Genomic DNA, 20,475 nt, shown 5'->3' on the forward strand with positions numbered 1-20,475 from the left:
TCATTTTCATCTATCATATTACATATATAATGAAAGTCACTATAATAAGGAAGAAGAAAGAAATTATCCTTGTTTTTATAAAAATAATTTTTAGTTGTTGGGCTGAGCTGTGGCTCAGTGGCAGAGCCTAGCACATGTGAGGCACTGGGTTCAATCCTCAGCATCGCATACAAAAATAAGCAAATAAAATAAAGGCATGCTGTCCATCTACAACTACAAAAATTTAATTTTTTAAAAAATTTGTTGATGGACCTTTATTTTATTTATTTGTATGTGGTGCTGAGAATCAAAACCAGTGCCTCACGCATGCTAGGCAAGTGTGCTACCACCGAGCCACAATCCAGCCCTTATCTTCATTTTGTACAAACCAACTGAAAGGTCTAATGATCTGTCCACATCACACATTTGACAGGAGAGGAAGTCCAGACCTCCCACTTTCTAGTTAATTTTACTTTTTCCAACTATAAAAAATTAAACCTAGGCACTTTTCACTGAACTTAATTCTCTGCATAAAGAGTTCTTTAAATCATAAAGTCCCTTTGAGGTACTATATTTCTTCAAGCTTGACAAATTTGGAAGCTTCCTGGAATTATTAATATTTTTTGTACTGGGTATTGAATCAGGGCTCTTTACCACTAAACTAACATCACTAGTCTTTTTTTAAAAGAAATTTCAGATTCTTTATTTTTTATTTTTGAGAGAGAGAGAGATATATATATATTTTTTTTTAATATTTATTTTTTGGCGGACACAACATCTTTGTTTGTATGTGGTGCTGAGGATCGAACCCGGGCTGCACGCATGCCAGGCGAGCGCACTACCGCTTGAGCCACATCCCCAGCCCATAAATTTCAGATTCTTTAAAAAAACTTTTCTTTTAGTTGTAGATGGGCACAACAAATTTATTTATTTATTTTTATGTGATGCTGAGGACGAACCTAGAGCCTCACATATATTAGGCATGGGCTTTACCACTGAGGCACAATCACAGCCCTCCCTAGTCCTTTTTATTTTATTTTGGGTCTGAGTTGCCAAGACTGGCCTTGAGCTTGTGATCCTCCTGCTTCAGCCTCCCAAGTAGCTGGGATTACAGGTGTGTGCCACTGTGATAGTTTCATGGCATTATTTTTCATCTAACATTCTGTCTACAGCTGGTACTTGTAAACTCAAGGCCAGTTCTTGTTACTATATAATACTAAAGTTAATTTCTGGGAGTTGGTTAATAATTGACAATTATTAGAATTTAGTCTGCTATAACATCATTTTTTGCATAGCACTGTCTGAGGAGGATCTAAGCAATCACTTATATGAATACACTATTAATCTAGGAAGAACCTATCCATTTTTTCGTGGCTGTTAGATTCTACTTGGTTGCCAGAGAATGTCAGCATGTCCTAATGCAGAGCATATTACCTAGTACCCTGGTGACTGGTTGAACCCTGGGATTTGTATGCTGATGATATTAGCAACTGTTTTGAGTGCCAGACATGCCAGATGCCTCAACTTAACATTTTATACACATTTACATCTGACACTCATAATAATCCTATGAAGTAGACCCTATTATTATCTTCATTTTATAGATGAGCAAGTTGAGGTTTAGAGTGGTCAAGCAACTTATCCACCAAGATCACTCTGTGGAACAAAAGCTAATTTTAAAATAGTTATCTAAAATAACCTCAAGACAGTAAAATTTCATTTAAATCTCATTGAATGGTGACTAGTTATATACTACAAAACTAGCAACATCATCACTAGTTTAAAACCCCAAATGGATGAAGTGTATGAAAGAACCCAAATATGTATATATGATAGATAAATATGGTGGAATGCTTGTGGAATGCTAACCTAGGTGCTGCCTCTAAAGCCCAGGTTCTCAACAATTAACAAGCCCCTGAACAATTTTATTAAAAATTAAAATTTGTATTCCCACACTGATTTCAACTAGTTATTGAACAGCAGATAGTCCTTACTTCTATTCAGGGATTCCTTTTATTAAACAATTAACCATGGTGTTGCAAAAATGAAGATCGGGGAAGGGTAAAAGAATTATTACCTTAAAGTTAAAAGGATTAAGGAATTTGGCACTGATTAAAATGAAGAGCCGAATTACTAAGACCTTGGAGAGTGAAGGATTTCAAGCACAATCACAGGAAGCTATTATATTAACAGAAACTTGAAATACACAAACATACTCACCATCATTGCTCACTTTTGGGTACATTATAGTTTTAAGATTATTTTCAGTATTTTAATCAATTTCTTTAAAATGACTTGCAATATTCCTATGAGTACTAACTGTATCCATCACGATTCAATGTGAAAATAAGATTTAGGTCATATTTTGTTGAGCACTGTCCTATTCCACAAACTTAAAATATTAGCCTTAAAAATAATGAACAAAACAACCCCCAAAGAATAACATCTTATCAACAAACTCCAAATCTCATGCGAGTAAAACAAACACTAAAGATATCCTACCAAGTCTACTACTTCTAATCAAATGAAGTTTTTTCATAATCAGATTCTGGGTGAGCGGGTAGAGGAGACAAAAAGAACTTACAGTTTAGGAAGCAATAAAATAACTCTATGAATATCCATGCAATCACAAATAATTTTAAAGGAAAGATGGAAATAACAGGTGATGAATCTGCTTTTGAAAAATAAATCTACTCTAATTCCTTTTTGCCTATCTGGGAATCTCTAGATTCCATCTCCTACTCAATTACTTGAATTCAGGGGCAACTTTGCTTGTGTGAAGTAATTTGAATTGAAACATCTGCTACTTTTTGAAAATCTTGGTATATCAACTGAACTTATCAAAAAAATTAAAGACAAACAACATTTTCTTTCTCCTTCTTTCTGGTTGAGGATAACCTAAGCTTAATTTTCTATTTGATGAAAATGGGAACAGGGCAGAGAATTACTTGAAAGACTTTTAAGAAAACAAGACCTTGTGCTTTTAGATACCTCAAATAACATGATTTATTTGAAAGGTAAGGACTTTGTTAACTAATTTAAAAATATAAACAATTATTCTCTATTCTAGAATTGAATGTATTGCAATGGTCATTATACACACAATTTAACAAAGTTCCTTGAAGATAAAATATGCTATGAAAAATCTAAAAGGTTGTTCCTTATACAAATCAATCACTGCTTTAGATGTAGGAGACAACTGAAACCAGAGTAAACTTTTTGTGATGATCTTTCAGGCAGTTTCAAAAGGATAAGAAACATTCTGGCATAGATACCCTGGGCTGCCTGAATTCATAGAGAAACAGCACAAGTGAGGTGGAATACATGGTATAATGAAAAGTGCTATAGAAATGCTTAATACTTCAGTAATTCTCAATCAAAAAAGGACTATAACTGGTAGTATTCATTTCATAGTATTTTAAAAAGGCAGACTATATTCTTCAGAATGACCCATTTGAGAGAAAGGACATTTAAGCTAGTATGTTAAATAATACATTTTAGGATGATTTTAACTGGTTTATAATTTAAATGACTAATATTATAATACCTGAAAATAAACTAACCTGAATGAAGCATTTAATTAAATTCTGTGGTCTTTTTTTTTTGGTGGTGTTGGGGCTACTAGAGATAGAATTCAGGGGCACTTAACCACTGAGCCACATCCCCAGCCCTATTTTGTATTTTATTTAGAGACAGGGTCTCACTAAGTTGCTTAGAGCCTCACTAAGTTGCTGAGGCTGGCTTCAAACTCTTGTTCCTCCTGCCTCAGCCTCCCAAACTGCCAGGATTATGGGTGTGAGCCACCGTGCCTGGCCAAATTCTATGGTCTTTAAACTACTTACCTCAAAACAAATCTTATTTCTTATCACTGACTCTTAAAACTTTTAAAAGGTAAAGCAAATATTATAACAAGGTTGCCTTCTGAAGAAGGAAATCAATTTTACTGAAAAATATCTGAGGGCAAGGCCTTAGCAAAGAAGTAATCAATCACAAGAAAACAAACATCCTGTTTCAATTACCTAATGAAAGAGTAGCTCTACATATGCTTAGAAAAAATTCTGTTTTTCCTTTTTTTAAAAAAATATTTATTATTTAGTATTAGTTGGACACAACATGTTTATTTTATTTATTTACTTTTATGGAGGTGCTGAGGATTGAACCCAGGGCCTCGAGTGTGTTAGGTGAGTGCTCTACTGCTGAGCCACAACCTCGGCCCCTATGTTTTTCCTTTTTTGGAGACTGTATCTAAAACTCAGCATAAAACAAACAAATAACAACAAACAGAAAGAGAAGCTGATTTAATTCTGAAGATTCCTATTCTCTGATCTAAACATCTCACTTGCCATATTTCCATGTTTTTCAGGTTCTTCTACTAATCTAGAGGGCCAAACTTGGAAGGGATATTAAATTACTATGCAACCTCTGGAGGGATGCTCCACTGTCTATGGGCATAAGTTCCTAAGCAGCTCAACAGGGCTTAGCAATGCTCACTGGCAAAAAAAAAAAAAAAAAAAAAAAGACAAATGAAAGAAGTCAAATGCAGATGGCGGGGATTGGGATGGTGGGAGTGTTTTCTGGGCTGGATAGTGTTGGGGAGAAAGAAAGAAATCAATTTTACTGAAAAAATAAGTAAGGCAGGTATATTGGAAGATGATACAAAGAGTTCTATCAATAAAAAGATCCTTTAAATGCATAAGGGCCTGGGTCGATCTCCAGCACTGTAAAACAAAAAACAAAACCCTCCGATCTTTATTTCAAAATTCCCAAAACTTTTTTGAGCACTCCAAGACTAAGTCAATTTTGTGAAAATTTTGTTAGCCAGGTGCCTGCTATTCTTTTTGTGAATACATACAACTTTACTAACTACTACCCCTCCTATCTTTAGAGACACTGGAGGTTTTAGAAATCATTAACTTTGATGTTTTGCAACATGTTACATTCTTTTATCCCTTAATTTTCTTAAATATGAAAAAATGTCCTTTTTTACTATCTTGAAAGGCACTAATCAATCTATAAAGTCATAATGTCAATGCCTTTCTTTTATTCTTTTTTCTTTTTAGTACCAGGGATTGAACCCAGGGGGTGCTTAATCACTAAGCCACATCCCTAGCCCTTATTTTTCATTTTGAGAAAGGGTCTCACTAAGTTGCTTAGGGCTTTGCTAAATTGCCGAGATTGGCTTTGAACTTATGATTCTCCTGCCTGAGTCTCCTGAGCCTCTGGGATTACAGGCTTGGCACAATGCCTATCTTAAGTTAAATGAGGGCCAAAAGGTATGTCACAGTTATTTTTCGTTGTTGATGGACATTTATTTTATTCATTTATTTATATGTGGTGCTGAGAATCAAACCCAGTGCCTTACACATGTGAGGCAAGCACTCTACCACTGAGCCACAACCCCAGCCGCCATAGTTATTAATGAGTTGTTTTCCTGAATGAAATCTAACTATGCAAGTAGTATTTCAGAAGTTTGTCTCTGGTATTTAAAAACTAAATTATAATTAAGTTACAATTTTCCTAGTTTTTTTCTTTATTGACTTTGAAGAAGGATATGCAGATGTCTGTCTGCTGAAATAACTTTCAGTTGCTGGCTGTATTTAAAAATTAGCACAAATCTAAAATGAGTAAGTAAAGATGTAGTTAAGAGTCCAGCTTTTGTTAGAGGACTATAAGTAGAGTTGGCAGTATCTTTGATAAGAACACAACACTGCCTCCCTACTTTTTGATTCCCTTTGAATCATAGAAGAGTACTGTATGAATGCCACATTGTAGTCATTTTCTACACAAGAATATTTAAGTATTAGAAGAATTTCATATTGTGGAATGCAAAAAAGAGAAGAGCAAGCATTCATCAAGAGCAGAATCTTGCTGGACAAAGGATATAAAAGGGACAGAAATTTATGAGACACAATGATAAAGTGATTGCTATAATATATATCACAAGAGATAAGTATATTCTAAAGTAGCAACTTAAAGAAGAAATCATTACGTGATTATGTGGCAACCAGAATTACCTAAAGTTCTTAGAAAATTCTGTGAAGTTATTTTTGGGAAAAGGAGATGAGAATAAGAATAAGGGGGCAATGCATTTTTATAGTAAGGAAATTTGACTTCTATTCATGTAAGATATCCTTAATATATACAGAAAACTAATCTAAAAGGAATTCCAATTTATAACCCGTTCCCACTAAAATTCCAAAATTAAACCATTTTACTCATGTCAAACATGCCACTCAGTAATATCGTTGGTCATTTACACCCACAATTTATTTTAAAAAATTTAGTCATTTGCTTTAAGGAGATAAACATCCAAATTTTCTACAAAGTAGTAAAAAGAAATAGTTATAGAAAAAATATTAAGTAGAATAAGAACAGGATTATTCAATTCTAGTGACTTCCTAAATTAGATCTGCTTTGGTTTGCCCTATTTGACACAGGCTAACCTATTGTCAACTTCCCCTCTGTGAATATGTATCTCCTCTGGCATCCCTAATGATGATTGACAGTTAATAACAAAAGCTGCATGAGAAAACTGAAGTTTAATAATTAGAATGACCAACGGAATAAAACAAATTCACAACAGGAAATCAAGCCTCTGGAAGAGGCACTGCCAGTTTTTAGTAATGTTTGTGTGCTTTTACACACAAACACATGGTTAAATCCAATATTAGGGTATGGATTTTAGATTGGGAAAAAATTTTACCTAGTGTTTAAACACTCAAGTGTTCTTTGGCTCATCTTAAAAAAGAAAAGAAAAGAATATCCTGTTCAATATAACATAAAAGCAAACACATGTCCATTTATTTCTTTTTGTTGCTACCCTCCTTTAATTTCTCACTCATTTAATCTGTTTCAGTGGACAGGAAACGCACCATATCCCCCTGCCTGGATGGGTGTTTTTGGAGAAGCACAAGCATAGAGACTAAAATCCTCCGTTTGGAAACCAGCCCGATTCAAGGAGGGTTCTGATGCACTGCGGTGAATTTTTGGCAATGAGCGGGCCAGCAGCTCAATAGAGGCGAGAATCTATGGAAAAAGAAAACAAACAAATAAAAAGAAAACAGAATGAAAACCTGGGTGGCATAAATCTTTAAGAGACTCATCATACAAGAAAGCATCTGAAATCTTACATTGTTTTTAGTATTATAAATGCCTAGAAAAACAGAAGCTGGTATTTTTCCCTAAAAGCAATTAACAAAAAACAAAACAAACCACCCGAAGTTACTACAACTTTTATTTCTGTAAACTGAATGGACAAAGTAACTCCATTAAGAGCTTTTCTTTATGTTTTAGATCATTTGCCAAACTTGGAACAGTAAATAATAAAAAAATTTAAAACCAATTATATTTGTTTGGCACAGACCACAAGTTCCTTTTGGAAAGAAGATAGAGTATAAGTAAGTATAAGTAAGTACTACATGGCTAGCTCTAAACAGAACAGAGCAACTTATCCTTTAAAGAAACTCAGCAATGGGAAATGGTTCACACACATATAAATAAGACCCCACTGACCTAGACTGCTAGTGGTATGTCTCATAAATGAGAAGTGACAAATGAATGGTGAAGACAGGGAAAGTCTACAAATAAATAACAATATACAAAAGCAGAGAAATTCACATATTTTAAGGTACAAAAGAAACATGATATAAAAGTATATAGCATGATAATGCATGTTCATAATCATGAGACGTGTACAAAGGGCTTGGCACAATGCCAGGCATAAAGTAAGTACTCAATGAAATTTTAGCAGAAATTATCATTAATACTATTATTACTGTTCTGAACTATCAATATTATTTTTTAAGTCAAACTATAATCTTTATAGTGACTAGTAAAAGGAGGAAAAGAAATAAGCAATGTTACAAAAATTTTTGAATTCTAAAACAAGTAAATAAAATTTAAGCTGGGTACATTAGTGCACGCCTGTAATTCCAGCTACTCAGGAGGATTTAAAGTTCAAGGCCAGACTCAGCAACTGTGAGACCCAGTGACAAAATAAAAAAAATAAAAAAGGAGCTAGGGTTATAGCTCAGTGGTAAATGTGCCTCTAGGCTCAATCACTAGTATCTTAGTGAATGAATTAATGAAAACAAACATAAAAAGTAAAAAGAATAAGGTTCTTTAAATCCCATTCTCCAGGGATAATCATACTTTCTTCTGGATCTTTCCTATACATAAATATATACATATAAAAACAGAGCCCATCTTCACCACCTTTTATACTACACTTTTTTCCTCATTGTTTTCTTTTTACCCTCATTAATATCCATGCCATCTATAAAGTTACCTTCATTTTTATGTCTTCAAATTTAATCCATTATAGTAAACTTTTTTTTATATACCCAAGTACTTATGGAAGTAGGTTTGATAGCACAGGGTTTTAAGAGTATTTTAAATTTATGGATTCTACACCAAATACTTCCCACAAGCTGAACAATTTACTTTCTCACTACACAGTACCCCCCCCCAAAAAAAAAAAATTCTTTAAAGAATAATTCCTACCTCCCAACATTGTTCCCAGTGTTGGATACCAACAATTTTGACAGGCAAAATCAAAGGGTATCCCATTTTGGCATTTTACTAACTGCCATAGAAATTTTTGTCTTTTTCTAAGTTCATTCACCATTTGTATTTCTTTTACGCATCACCTGTTCATATTCTTTGCCCTCTTTCTACTGACTTGTCTTTGTGTGTGTGTGTGTGTGTGTGTGTGTTACTAGGGATGAAACTCAGGGGCACTCTACTACTTGTGATCCTCCTGGCTCAGCCTCTTGAGTTGCTGGGATTACATGTGTGTCCCACCATGGCCAGATCTTTTGACTGTCTTACTTACTGATTTTGTAAAATGTTCACCTTTGTTATATATGATAAAAAATTAGCCAGGTGCAGTGGCATATACCTGTAATCCCAGTGGCTTGGAGGATTGCCTCAAGGCTAGCATCAGCAACTTAGTGAGGCCATATCTCAAAGTGAAAAACAAAAACAAAACCAAAAAAGGGCTGGGCATGTAGCTCCTGGGTTAAATCTATCAAAAAATATATCTTTCTCTTTAAATTTTAATATTATTTTTTACTAATGTAGAAATTTAAAAAATTTAATGCAGGCATATATACTATATTAAACTTTATAATTTCCGAACTTTGCCTCTTGTTTAGGAAAGCCTTTCCTTCTTCAACACTGTAGAAATGATTTCATATTTTATAGTTGTTTTACATATAGATCTTTAGCCATTTAGGATTTATGTGGCGAAAAATTGTATGGTGTAGAAAGATAACCTCTGGGGCTGGGGATATAGCTCAGTTGGTAGAGTGCTTGCCTTGCATGCGCAAGGCCGTGGGTTCAATCCCCCATCACCTCAAAAAGAAAAGAAAAGAAAAGAACCTCTAACAAGCTGTGTGTGGCAGCACATGCCTGTAATCCCAGCTTCTTGGGAAGCTGAGGCAGGAGTATCACCAAGTTCATGGCCAGCCTCTGCAACCTGGGGAAACCCTGACTCAAAAAACAAACAAAAGAAATAACAGCGTTGAGGATATTGATCAGTTATCTGTCAGCAATTATGATAACAGATTAACAGAATGCCCTGAGTTAATTCCCAGTAAAACACACACACACGCACACACACACACAGAAAAACAACACACTAAACAAAAACAAACTGTAATGAAAATTTAAATATAATACTTAAAGGAGTAGCCTCCACTAATCTAGAAAATTCATATTCATATGCACATTTCAATTTTTGATACCACTAAATGAATGAAATGATATATTTAGAAGTATGAACAATTCTGTCCCTTTAAGTAAGAAATGTTAGCACCTGGGATGTGAAAAGAGATCATGGTACTGGCCCAGCTGCTGATGTTCAACAACACTGGTCTTTCATCCAGATGTTTTCTGAGTTAAAAACCAAGGCAAAGCAAAGCAAAGCAAAGCAAAGCAAAGCAAAGCAAAGCAAAGCAAAATATCCCAAAACTCTTTCTTAAAGTAACAGCAACTTAGGGTCATAGAACATAAAAACATTTATCTATCCATTTAACCATTTAGCCTCCCCTTTCTTTTCTGGGGCAGCCCTTGACACTTGCTATAACCATCAATTCTACCTTCTTTAATTTTTTTTCTCTTTTAAACATTTATTTTTTAGTTGTAGTTGGATACAATACCTTTATTTTTATGTGGTGCTGAGGATCGAACCCAGGGCCTCGCACATGCTAAGCGAGCGCTCTACCGCTGAGCCACAACCCCAGCCCCTTCTTTAATTCTTTAGAAAAGAAAAATTTTGGGATAAAAAATGAAGGATGAGTGAATCTCATTTCTGTAATGGTGACTTATCTAAGTACTCTAGTTAGGACTGACATTCAAAGGCATAAGAACCACAAAGAAATGTCCCAGCAATTATGATAACAGATTAACTATGGAAGTCTGTACTTCCCACTTTTATTAGTTGTTCAAAACATTACATAGCTCTTGACAAGTACTTCCCACTTTAAACAACTGATTTGTCATGGGGTATATTTAGACAGCGTTATCATGAAGTTCCCAAGCATAAGAAAATGCTGCATTTATATTATAATATCTGTTATAGTTAAATGCTTTAAGCTTGTTACCTTAGTTTCAGTTCTTTGTGATGTTTATTTCTTTTTTCCTTTCTTTTTTTAAAAAAATATTTATTTTTTAGTTATAGTTGGACACAATACCTTTATTTCACTTATTTATTTTTATGTGGTACTGAGGATCAAACCCAGGGCCCCGTGCGTGCAAGGCAAGCACTCTACCGCTGAGCCACAACCCAGCCCCTTTTTTTCTTTCTTAATTTTTTGTGAGGTGGAGTCTAGACATGTTGCCCAGGCTGGCCTCAGACTCTAGGCTAAAGCGATCTCTTCTACCTCAGCCTCCCAAGTAAGCGACACCACATTGGCTCTTTGTGTGGTTTATTAAAGATTATTAACTTTAGCCTCACAACATGAAAAGATTAAAAAAAAGCAATGAAGAGTTATAAAGAATCATGAAAAGAAGACTGCATTCATTGCCTTTTCTTTGTGCGCCAGGTGGGCATGTCCCTTAAAAAGACCTCGTATGAAAGGGAAACTTGGAACCTCTTTACCATCAAGAAGAATAAACATCAGTTCACAAAGTATGAGTTGTAGGCCTCTAAAAGGTCCATGGGTCAAAACTATTTTCATAACAATATTAAGATATTATTTGCCTTTTTACTGTCATTTTACAAGTCAAGTTTTCAGAGGCAACAATATAATGTAAGATACTACAACATAATGCAAAAGCAAAAAATCCAATTATTTTCTTTTTTTAAAGACATTTGAAAAAGAATGTAAAATGTAAATACCATTATTCTTTCAATAATGGTTTTGGTTTGGAAAACAGTAATTATTACTTACATAAGCAAAAATTCTTTGGGGTCTTTCATAATTTCTAAATATATAAAAGAATCTGTGACCAAAAAGTTTGAGAAATGCTGGATAAATGCAAAGACCTTCTGAAAGTTTGTGTTGGGAGCCCAAACTTATGCTCAATTTTCACAAACCCATCTTCGTGTTTTTACCTGTCTGGAGGCTGTACATAATCACATGGAATCTAAACCTATGAAACAAACAGTGTGCTCCATGGAGTGCTTGAAAATCTGCCTCTGAATGTTAGGCTATTCTTTTAGTTAGCACAAAGTTTTTTCTTACTTGGGGAAACAGTGGTCTTTCATCTCTTTTCTTTTTGAGGCACTCTGCCATTAATCTCTTCATGGCTTTTGGACAGTTACTCCGTACCTTACTGAGATCTGGGGATAGGTATCCTCGTCCCACCATGAAAATTATCTGGAGAAAAATAAAGGTAAATCACATATCTTTTACATAAGTTAAAATATATAAACAATGAAAAATCAATAAGCTCTACACTTAAGACATTTGTACTTTTCTAAATACATCTTATGCTTTGATAAAACCAACAATGCTAGTATATGGGTTCCTATATATCAGAGATTGTGGAATACTCATCCCCAAAGGGCTGCAATCTGAAATTTTCATGACCTGGGGCTGTCCAAAGGGCTCTTAACTCCTGTGCTGCTAGTTTCTCCTTATGTAGTCTATGTTCCCGCTGACAGTAACTGTTATGAAACACACAGATCCAATAGTGTTTCTTCTTTCCTTAAAAAAAAAAATGGTTACTGAGCCAGGTGCAGCTATGCACGCCTGTAATCCTAGTGGCTCGGGAGGCTGAGACAGAAGGGATTGTGAGTTCAAAGCCAGCTTCAGCAACTGCAAGGTGCTAAGCAATTCAGTGAGACCCTGTCTCTAAATAAAATACAAAATAGGGCTGGGGAATGTGGCTCAGTGGTCAGGTGCCCCTGAGTTCAATCCCCAGTACTAAAACAACAACAACATTAACAACAACAAAAGCAAAACAAAAAACAAAACAAAACAAAAAAATGTTATTGAGTACTTTTAATTGTTGGGTATTAGGCTAACTCCTTTGCATATGTGTAGCAAGAACCAAAAAGCTAACCTTTTTAGCAATCATTTGCCCTAGTGCTATGGAAACTCTAATGGGGCATTTGGTTATAGGACCTCAGAATCACAGCCTCTTCCATCCCAATAGAAATCTTTTAACCATGTTTATATGGTCTCAGCTCCTTCCCATGAGAAGAGAAGGTGAAGCCTTTCGGCTCTTTTGAGGGTAGATGAAAACAGATGTTAGGAGTCTTGGGAATCTGGGAAGAGAGGATCTGACGAGAGGGAGTTTTGATCTTAGAAGGAACAGGTCCCAGAGGGCTCGAATAGATGCTAGGGTGGAGGAAACTAGTAAGAAAGCCCCCATTCTGGGCAGAGCTGATGGAATTTTAGATATATTTAAGGTTAATGTTTGGTGTCAAATGACCCTTGTTTATGAGTCTGAAGTAAAGTTTTAATTGCAATGTGATCTCTATGGTACAGTTAAAAGGATGAAGCTTGGGAAGAGATATTGAGGGGACACAGATTTCTTCCATCTTGCCCTCTTCTGAATCCAGGATGTATAATCACTTTAATGGAGGAAAGAGACTCAGAATCCTAGCAGGAACTTGGAATAATACCTTGAAGCAACAGGTGACTATAAGCAACAACCAGGAAAAAGTAAAGCACTTAACAAGGGGGTCTTCAAAGTTGAGAAACAGTCTGGACTGTCTACATTCACAGAGGACAGCAGTTCAGATATGCTGACTTGGCTATCAATGGAAAAGGTAGCCCTGAAAGGCCAAAAAAACTTTGGTACACTTGAATTACAGATGTCATCTAATTTAACACTCAAAATAATTCTAACAAGGTAGGTATTAACCCTATTTTACAAATTAGGAACCCAAAGTTCAAACAAATCTAAGAACTTGTCCAAGATAATGCAGCTATATAAGAATTTGGAACTGGGCATGGCCCACAAACTCAAGATCAGTCTGGGCAATTTAGCAAGACCTTGTCTCAAAAATAAAAAGGGTTGGGGATGTAGCTCAGTAGTAAAGTGCCCTTGGGTTCAATCTCCAGCACCAAATAAACAAACAAACAAACAAACTAGATAAGACCATCCCAACAGAAATCTTTTAACCATGTTTTATATGGCCTCAGCTCCTTCCCAGATTCCTGTAAAATTCCGGTGAATTGAAGGCCTAACTAAAATTGAATCTTGCTCATCATACTTTTCCTTTCACACCAAGAAATGATAATGCCCTCCTTTCCACCAATAGCTGTTATGACTATTTACTGCATCCGATGGTTATTAATCTTCTTGTGATTATGTAAATTCCCCAATGAAACTATAGGTCCTTATAGGCAGGGATTGTGTCTCATATATATGCATATCTTCTTCTGTATTTGTATTTATTTATTTATTTGGCAATGAGTATTGAACCCTGGGGTGCTTTATCACTAAGCTACATCCCTAGTCTTATTTATTTTTTATTTTTGAGACAGGTCTTATGAAGTTGTTGAGGGTCTAGCTAAATTGCTGAGGCTGTCCTCAAGCTAGTGATCCTGCTGCCTAAGCCTCCTGAGCTCCGGGGGTTACAGGCATGTGCCACTATGCCCCACTCTCTTCTTTTTAAAAATCTATACTACCTCAGCCTCTAACATTTAACACAATCTTCTGGACACAACAGGTTTTTTTTTTTTAATATTTATTTTTTAGTTTTTGGCGGACACAACATCTTTGTTTGTATGTGGTGCTGAGGATCGAACCCGGGCCGCACGCACGCCAGGCCAGCGCGCTACCGCTTGAGCCACATCCCCAGCCCGACACAACAGGTTTTGAATGTGTAAGTTAACAACTCTTTAAGGTGAATGACAAATTTGTGCTGATTAGCCATGTCATAATTTGTAGTCTTCAAACTAGGGTTAAAGATCTCTGGGGCTACATGAAGATTCTACCAGAATTAAACACACATGGTAGTTTTAAGGGAATTAATTTCTACCTCATCAACTTACTTATGTCCCTTTCAAATAACTGACTTGCCCAAGAACTATTAATTCAGGTAAAAGTGTAAATCTTATCCTCTTTCCCCTTTCTCCTCTGTCATAACTGTCCTTCTACTTTACAAAAAGGCTTACTTTTTACCCATATGGAATCTAACTATATATATAGTACGCATTATTCCAGATTGTGAAAACTATGGAGGAATGAAAGGGATATTTCCAAAAGTTATTATCTAACTTAGCTCTAATGATTATCTAACTTTTTATCTAATTATTATCTAACTTTGTACCAAAGTTGGTTTCCAATTCTTTGTTTCCAACAAAACTGTCAAGTGATCATTAAAATAGTTTTTAAGAAGTTACTATATAATATCTGGGTGTGGTAGTGTAATACCAGGGGCTCAGGAGACTGAGGTAGGAGGATTGCAAGTTCAAAGCCAGCCTTAGCAACTTGGCAAGGCACTAAACAATTCAGTGAGACTCTGTCTCTAATAAAAACATGAAAAAGGGCTGGGGATGTGGCTCAGTGGTTAAGCACCACTGGGTTCAATCCCCAGTACCCTCCCACCCCCCCAAAATTACTATATAATTTTTGGCATAATCTAGGAATGAATTCAAGTAATTGAGTGATATGGTGTACTCAGAGAGAGAGGACTGGTCTTTGTGTTTTGCTCCTGGGAAATAATCACTAAGCCCAGGGGGATGTCTTGTCCTGTTTCTCTGGGGACTCTGGGCCATGTCAGATGTCTGTGCTAACAATGTGACTTACAGAGGGGTCTTTGGATCATTTAGTATCAGCATGACCCTTGAAGGAGCTGGAAACTGAGGTCAACTACACAAGAGTCAGCTACACACCTATAAAACCAAGTCCTAATAAAACCTCTAGACTCCAAGGCCCAGGAAGTTTCCCTGGTTGGCAATATACAATGTGTATTGTCACATACCACTACCAGGAAATTTAGTACTGTCCACAACTCCATGGGAAGAAGATAACTGGAAGTTTCACTTGAGACATGTTTTTGGACTCTGTTCCATGTATTTTTTCCCTTCTGATTTTAATCTGCATTCCTTCACTGGAATAAACTGTAACTGTGAGTACAACAGACTTCAGAGAATTTTCAGTGAGTCCTTTTGGTCTTGGGACTATGAAACTTTGCATATGGCTATATAAAACTCCTACCTTTTCTATCTTAATAAGATTTCTCAATATTTACCTCTTTAAAAATACAATAAGGAAAAAAGATCAATATTAAGCCTTGGCTCATCTACCAAAAAATCGTATTTACCTACAGATGTATAAATCAACTGAAGGATAAACAAAAGCCCAGTGTTATTTATTAATATACACATTTCAATAAAATTTTATACTGTCTCTTCTCTATTAATCAAAACTTACATTATTTTTATCAGTTACATATTAAAAATTGAAACAATGGCATAATTCAGAATTTTTAAGAAATCAACAACCCAAAACAGAAAAAATTTTAAACATTCTAAGTTTAAACTTATAGCCATATTTTTTATTGTAAATATGTAACTTGAATAATCACTAAAAAGCTTTAAAGCATAGAAATGTGTTACATTAGGACAGAATTATGTGGAGAGTGAAACAGAATACTACAAATAGTTCGGGGGAAAAAATAGGAATCATGTCCTACCTCAAAAATTAACATAGAGCTATCATATTTTTTAAAATAAGTGATAGTATATCAAATTATTATGGTTTTTAGATTTTACTAGATATTTTTATTTTTTGGGGGTGCTGGGGATCAAATCCAGGGCCTCAGCATGCTGGGCAAGTGTTCTACCACTGATACATTCTACCCTAGATACATTTTTAAAAGCATTGTAGATAGGTATGGTGGCTCATGCCTGTAATCCTAGCAACTCAGGATGTTGAGATCGAAGAATCACAAGTTTGAGGCCAGCTTCAGCAATTTGGTGAGGTCCTAAGCAACTTAGTGAGACCCTGTCGCAAATTAAAAAAGAAAAAAGAAAAAAGGGCTGGGGATGTAGCTCAGTGGTAAAGTGTCCCTGGGTTTAATCCCCAGTACAACAACAAAACAAAAAACTTTAAAAAGAGGGAGTTAGTTATACCAGCCTTATTTTAAATGTTAACTGAATAGAAAATTATATTCTTAGCAATTACTCAAGCTTAAGGTAAAACTTCTTAGATGCTAATTTATTTATTTTTTATTTTTTTGGTGCTGAGGATTGAACCCAGGGCCTTGGGCTTGAGAGACAAGCACTCTTCCAACTGAGCTATACCCCCAGCCCCTTAGATGCTAATTTAAAAGCATTCACAGAGATGCAAAATTTTTCAAAAACCTGACTTTCAGAAAGAATGTGAGAAAGAAATCAAAGACAACTCTTACATTTTTATATGCCTCACTGTTTTAGTTTCTGTGGAGTACAGGGCAGGTGACCTTTACTGCTGGGGTTGGGGAGCTCAGTGATGATGAAAGAGCAGGAAAGCGAAAGGACAAGTCTTTCCCGGGATATAATTTGAGAAAATTCGTGGGGTACACATGCACAAAATCTATACATTAGCTTGAAATCTGGGACTGGTTCTTATTTCGAATACACATTCAGCACTCTGACACCCTCCCCTTCATCCCCTCATTTTCAACATCACCCCATATATTGCCTCAATAGAACTCTACATTCCATTGGTAGCTCAGACTGTGCTTTATTCATCTTTGAATGTCTCTATATTCCACAGTGCTTTATATGTAGTAGATGTTAAAAAACCTTTTCTGTTAAAATAATTTGTGTATTAATTAAGATACTGGAACTTATCATTTCTTGTTTCTTGAGAGCCTATGCTTAGAACCCAGGCAATCTGCTGTGAGAAAGAACAAGCAGCCTGAAGAAGTCCTATGGAAAGGACTATGGAAAGTCCTATGTGAAGAATTGGGTTCCCTAGTCCATGGCCCTGACTGAGTTCCCAGCTGACAGCTACTGCCAACTTGTCAGGTATGTGAATGAGCCAATTTGGAAGCAGATCTTCTTAACATCCAGTCACATTGTTCTAGCCGATACCACGTTAAACAGATAAATCTTCCTTACTGGGAGCAGCCCAATTGTAGATTCATTTGAGACACTACATTCTGGATGGTTTGTTATACACCAATAACTGGAATATACTTAAAATAACTGACATATGTTATCTATTATTTTCTTCTAAAAATACACAATATTTCTGTTCCAAGAAAAGAAAGCTATGAGGATATAGTCAATATTCTTAGCTTAGATAAGCCCATTATTATTAATCCCCATTTAGTAGAGGATTAAAGAGGGAAGAAGAGGGAGATTAGAGAGGAAAATGAAATGATAGAATAAAACAAATGAGAGAAAAAGTGATTTCTCAGAATCAGCACTGAGAAAAGTAAAGGAGAAATGGTATACTACTTTGCACAGTAACATAAATGGTCATCTCTCAGAGAGCTAAAAGACTTACTTTTGTAAATAATCTGATTTTTAGATCTGATTTTCATAACTGGAAAAAAAAAGACACATAGAGAGGTAAGATGACCAGGTAACAAAGGTCTTGAGGCCATGCCTGCCAATGTATCACACTGCTTTACCCCACCCCCTGCTCTCAGTTTAAAGAAACAACCTGTCACCTCAGACTATGGGGTGAAAGTGTAGAGGAATGGTACCTACACTGCATAGTAAAGAAACAGCTATTCCATCTCCTAAGAAAAAGAAAGAATATTATTCCTGGATTCTCAAACAGAAGTCTAATCTGAGAGCCATGGAACTCAAGAGAAAGTGAAAGAAAATTCAAAACAAGAAGATGAATGGAGCAATCTGGGGTTACTTCACTGAGAATGACGAGAATTATTCTTTCAAAATGGGGAGTTCCATGGAAAGTACCATTTGAAGAAAGTAGGCTACAGGATAATGAAGTAGAATGGGGGTAGTGGGAAGAGTATGTCATTCTTTTACCTCTACCTCCTTTAGCAAATACTTAACTTGGTTTCTGGCTGGCAAATTCCAGGGGCTCTAACTATAGTACTAAAAGAATTAACTAGTAAAGGCCTTACCCTTCTGCTGGTCACTCACTCACTTCTCTCATGGAGAGTAAGCCCTTGCCACATCATTTATTATACTCCCATGGAGGACAAAGCACCTAAAATGCCAAGAAGTGGATGAGTGCAGAACTCTGGGATGCTTTTATCCATATTTTGGAGATAGTAATATTTGTTTCCATATTATAATTATATTAAAATAAACTGACAGATCTTAAGTTCACAAATTTTTACTAATTTGTAGTCTATATGATCAATCAGCTAAAACTAAACTAAAAATCCTTAGTAACTCCTTTGGAATAATAATACCCATAGGAAAAGTGAACATGGCACAGAGTGTTATGCTGTTGTATGCTTGAATTACATTTGTAAAAGACAGAGCACATGATGCTTCCAAATTTTGCTAATCAGACTGCCATCATCCAATCAATCATCTCAGTGATCTATATCTGTCATAAGTACAGTTAAGTATAGTGTTTCAATTGTGTTCTTTAGCTAGTATTTAGCACCCCCTCCCATCTAAGTTTCATGCAGGCTTGACATAAGATCATCAAAACAGAAGTTCTATACTGTTTAACACTCAAAACTAAGACTCAACATTCTAAAGCTAATGAAATGATTAGAAAGACAAAACAGCAATTACAAATTCAGCTTTATGATGAACTGGATAGAAATGCAATCATTTTTTTAAATGCTCAAAGCAAGAATCAAGACCCCCACTGGCTACAGAAGATACAGTGATTCAATAGGAAGGCCTAAAGTTCAGGATAAGTTGGATTACTTCTATGTTACCACATGATAGTTAAATGAAAAAGCTATCATCAAAAAGAGAGTTGAGCTACTGACCAAAATAAATATATCACTTAAATATATCACTTTTATATATAAAATCTATCATTTCATTAGGTTGGGAAGTCATGATAAAATATGTAAAAAGTTTATACTTTTTTGTTTTCATTCTCTGGTTGGGGATTCTCAACATTGGTATGAGTCAGAATCACCTGGGAAGCATAAAAACGGGTACTTGAACCATCCACCAAGCACTCAGAATCTGCTCTGGTGTCTCCACTTACAAGCAATTTCTCAGGTAATTCTGATGAAAAACATAGCAAAAAGTCTAAATATTTTCAAATTACAGTTTACACTGTCAACTCTTATTTTCTAATATATTAACAGTTAATGCTGGAATCTCTGTCTCCTTACACATACTATTTAAATGCTAAGGTATCCAAGACAGTTTCAGTAAAGACAATTCACTTTTCTTGCTTAGTTTTAAAAGCCTACATGAATTTATTGTGAAAAGACAGAAAATGCAAAGAGCTACATGAACTACAATGTATTGGTACTTTTCAGAAGGTAAGGGATAGAGAACAGTAACTTAGGAAGAAAAAAAAATCCCCTCTTACTAGATTTCTCATTATAGAAAACTCAAAGCATGATTTAACATTGCTTCCATGATTTTAAAAATTAAAAAAATCTTAATTAAAAAAAAATTCAATACAAAGACATTCATGGCCAAGCACCTACTCCGATGGCACAATCCTCAAAGAGTAAAAGGCTTAACACCTAAGTATTATAGCTGCAGAGCTCATTCTTCTACTTGAGCTCTGGTTAAGAAACATTAAGTAAGTATTATTTACTGTTGTGTCTCTAGTTTTCAGTTACAAAATCAGGAATTTCACTCCACTGTACCAGCATTTCAGAGAAAAAGTCTTAGTACAAGCTGCTATTATGCCAAAAGTGCACAGAAGATTTCTAAAACTGGTCACCAAGATCAAGAGAGCTATCCTTCAGGCTTACCCAGAACTCAATACTTCCTTTCTATAGCTAACCTGAGCTTTTACACAAAAACTGAAATAAATCCCCAAGAGATGGTAAATATTTACCTGGTCCCTGTTGTTGATGTTTGAATAAGGTAACTGTCCAGTCATCAATTCATACAGAACAATCCCAAATGCATATACATCTGACTGAAAGCTGTATGGATTTTTATCTTGCATTCTGATTACTTCTGGTGCCTG

At 35.4% G+C, this 20,475-nt stretch overlaps 1 protein-coding gene across 6 annotated transcripts in view; it reads right to left on the reverse strand.

The window, feature by feature from the left end:
- Positions 1-20,475, reverse strand: part of Braf (B-Raf proto-oncogene, serine/threonine kinase) — a 179,850-nt gene that overhangs the window by 7,638 nt on the left and 151,737 nt on the right. For 5 of the 6 annotated variants that reach the window (XM_058575752.1, XM_058575751.1, XM_058575750.1 and 2 more), the window contains 3 exons: positions 20,341-20,472; positions 11,667-11,801; positions 6,852-7,005 (listed from right to left, as the gene is read on the reverse strand). In XM_058575752.1, coding sequence (XP_058431735.1) covers positions 6,852-7,005; positions 11,667-11,801; positions 20,341-20,472 — 421 coding nt within the window. Of the gene's footprint in view, positions 1-6,851; positions 7,006-11,666; positions 11,802-18,469; positions 18,556-20,340; positions 20,473-20,475 lie in introns of those variants that run through there. The other variant, XR_009225866.1, reaches the window with a different exon arrangement.

This window comes from Marmota monax, unplaced genomic scaffold (genome assembly GCF_021218885.2).
Source record: "Marmota monax isolate L192 unplaced genomic scaffold, Marmota_monax_Labrador192_F-V1.1 WCK01_AAM20220418_F8-fsc00122, whole genome shotgun sequence".
Classification (NCBI taxonomy): Eukaryota; Metazoa; Chordata; class Mammalia; order Rodentia; family Sciuridae; genus Marmota; species Marmota monax.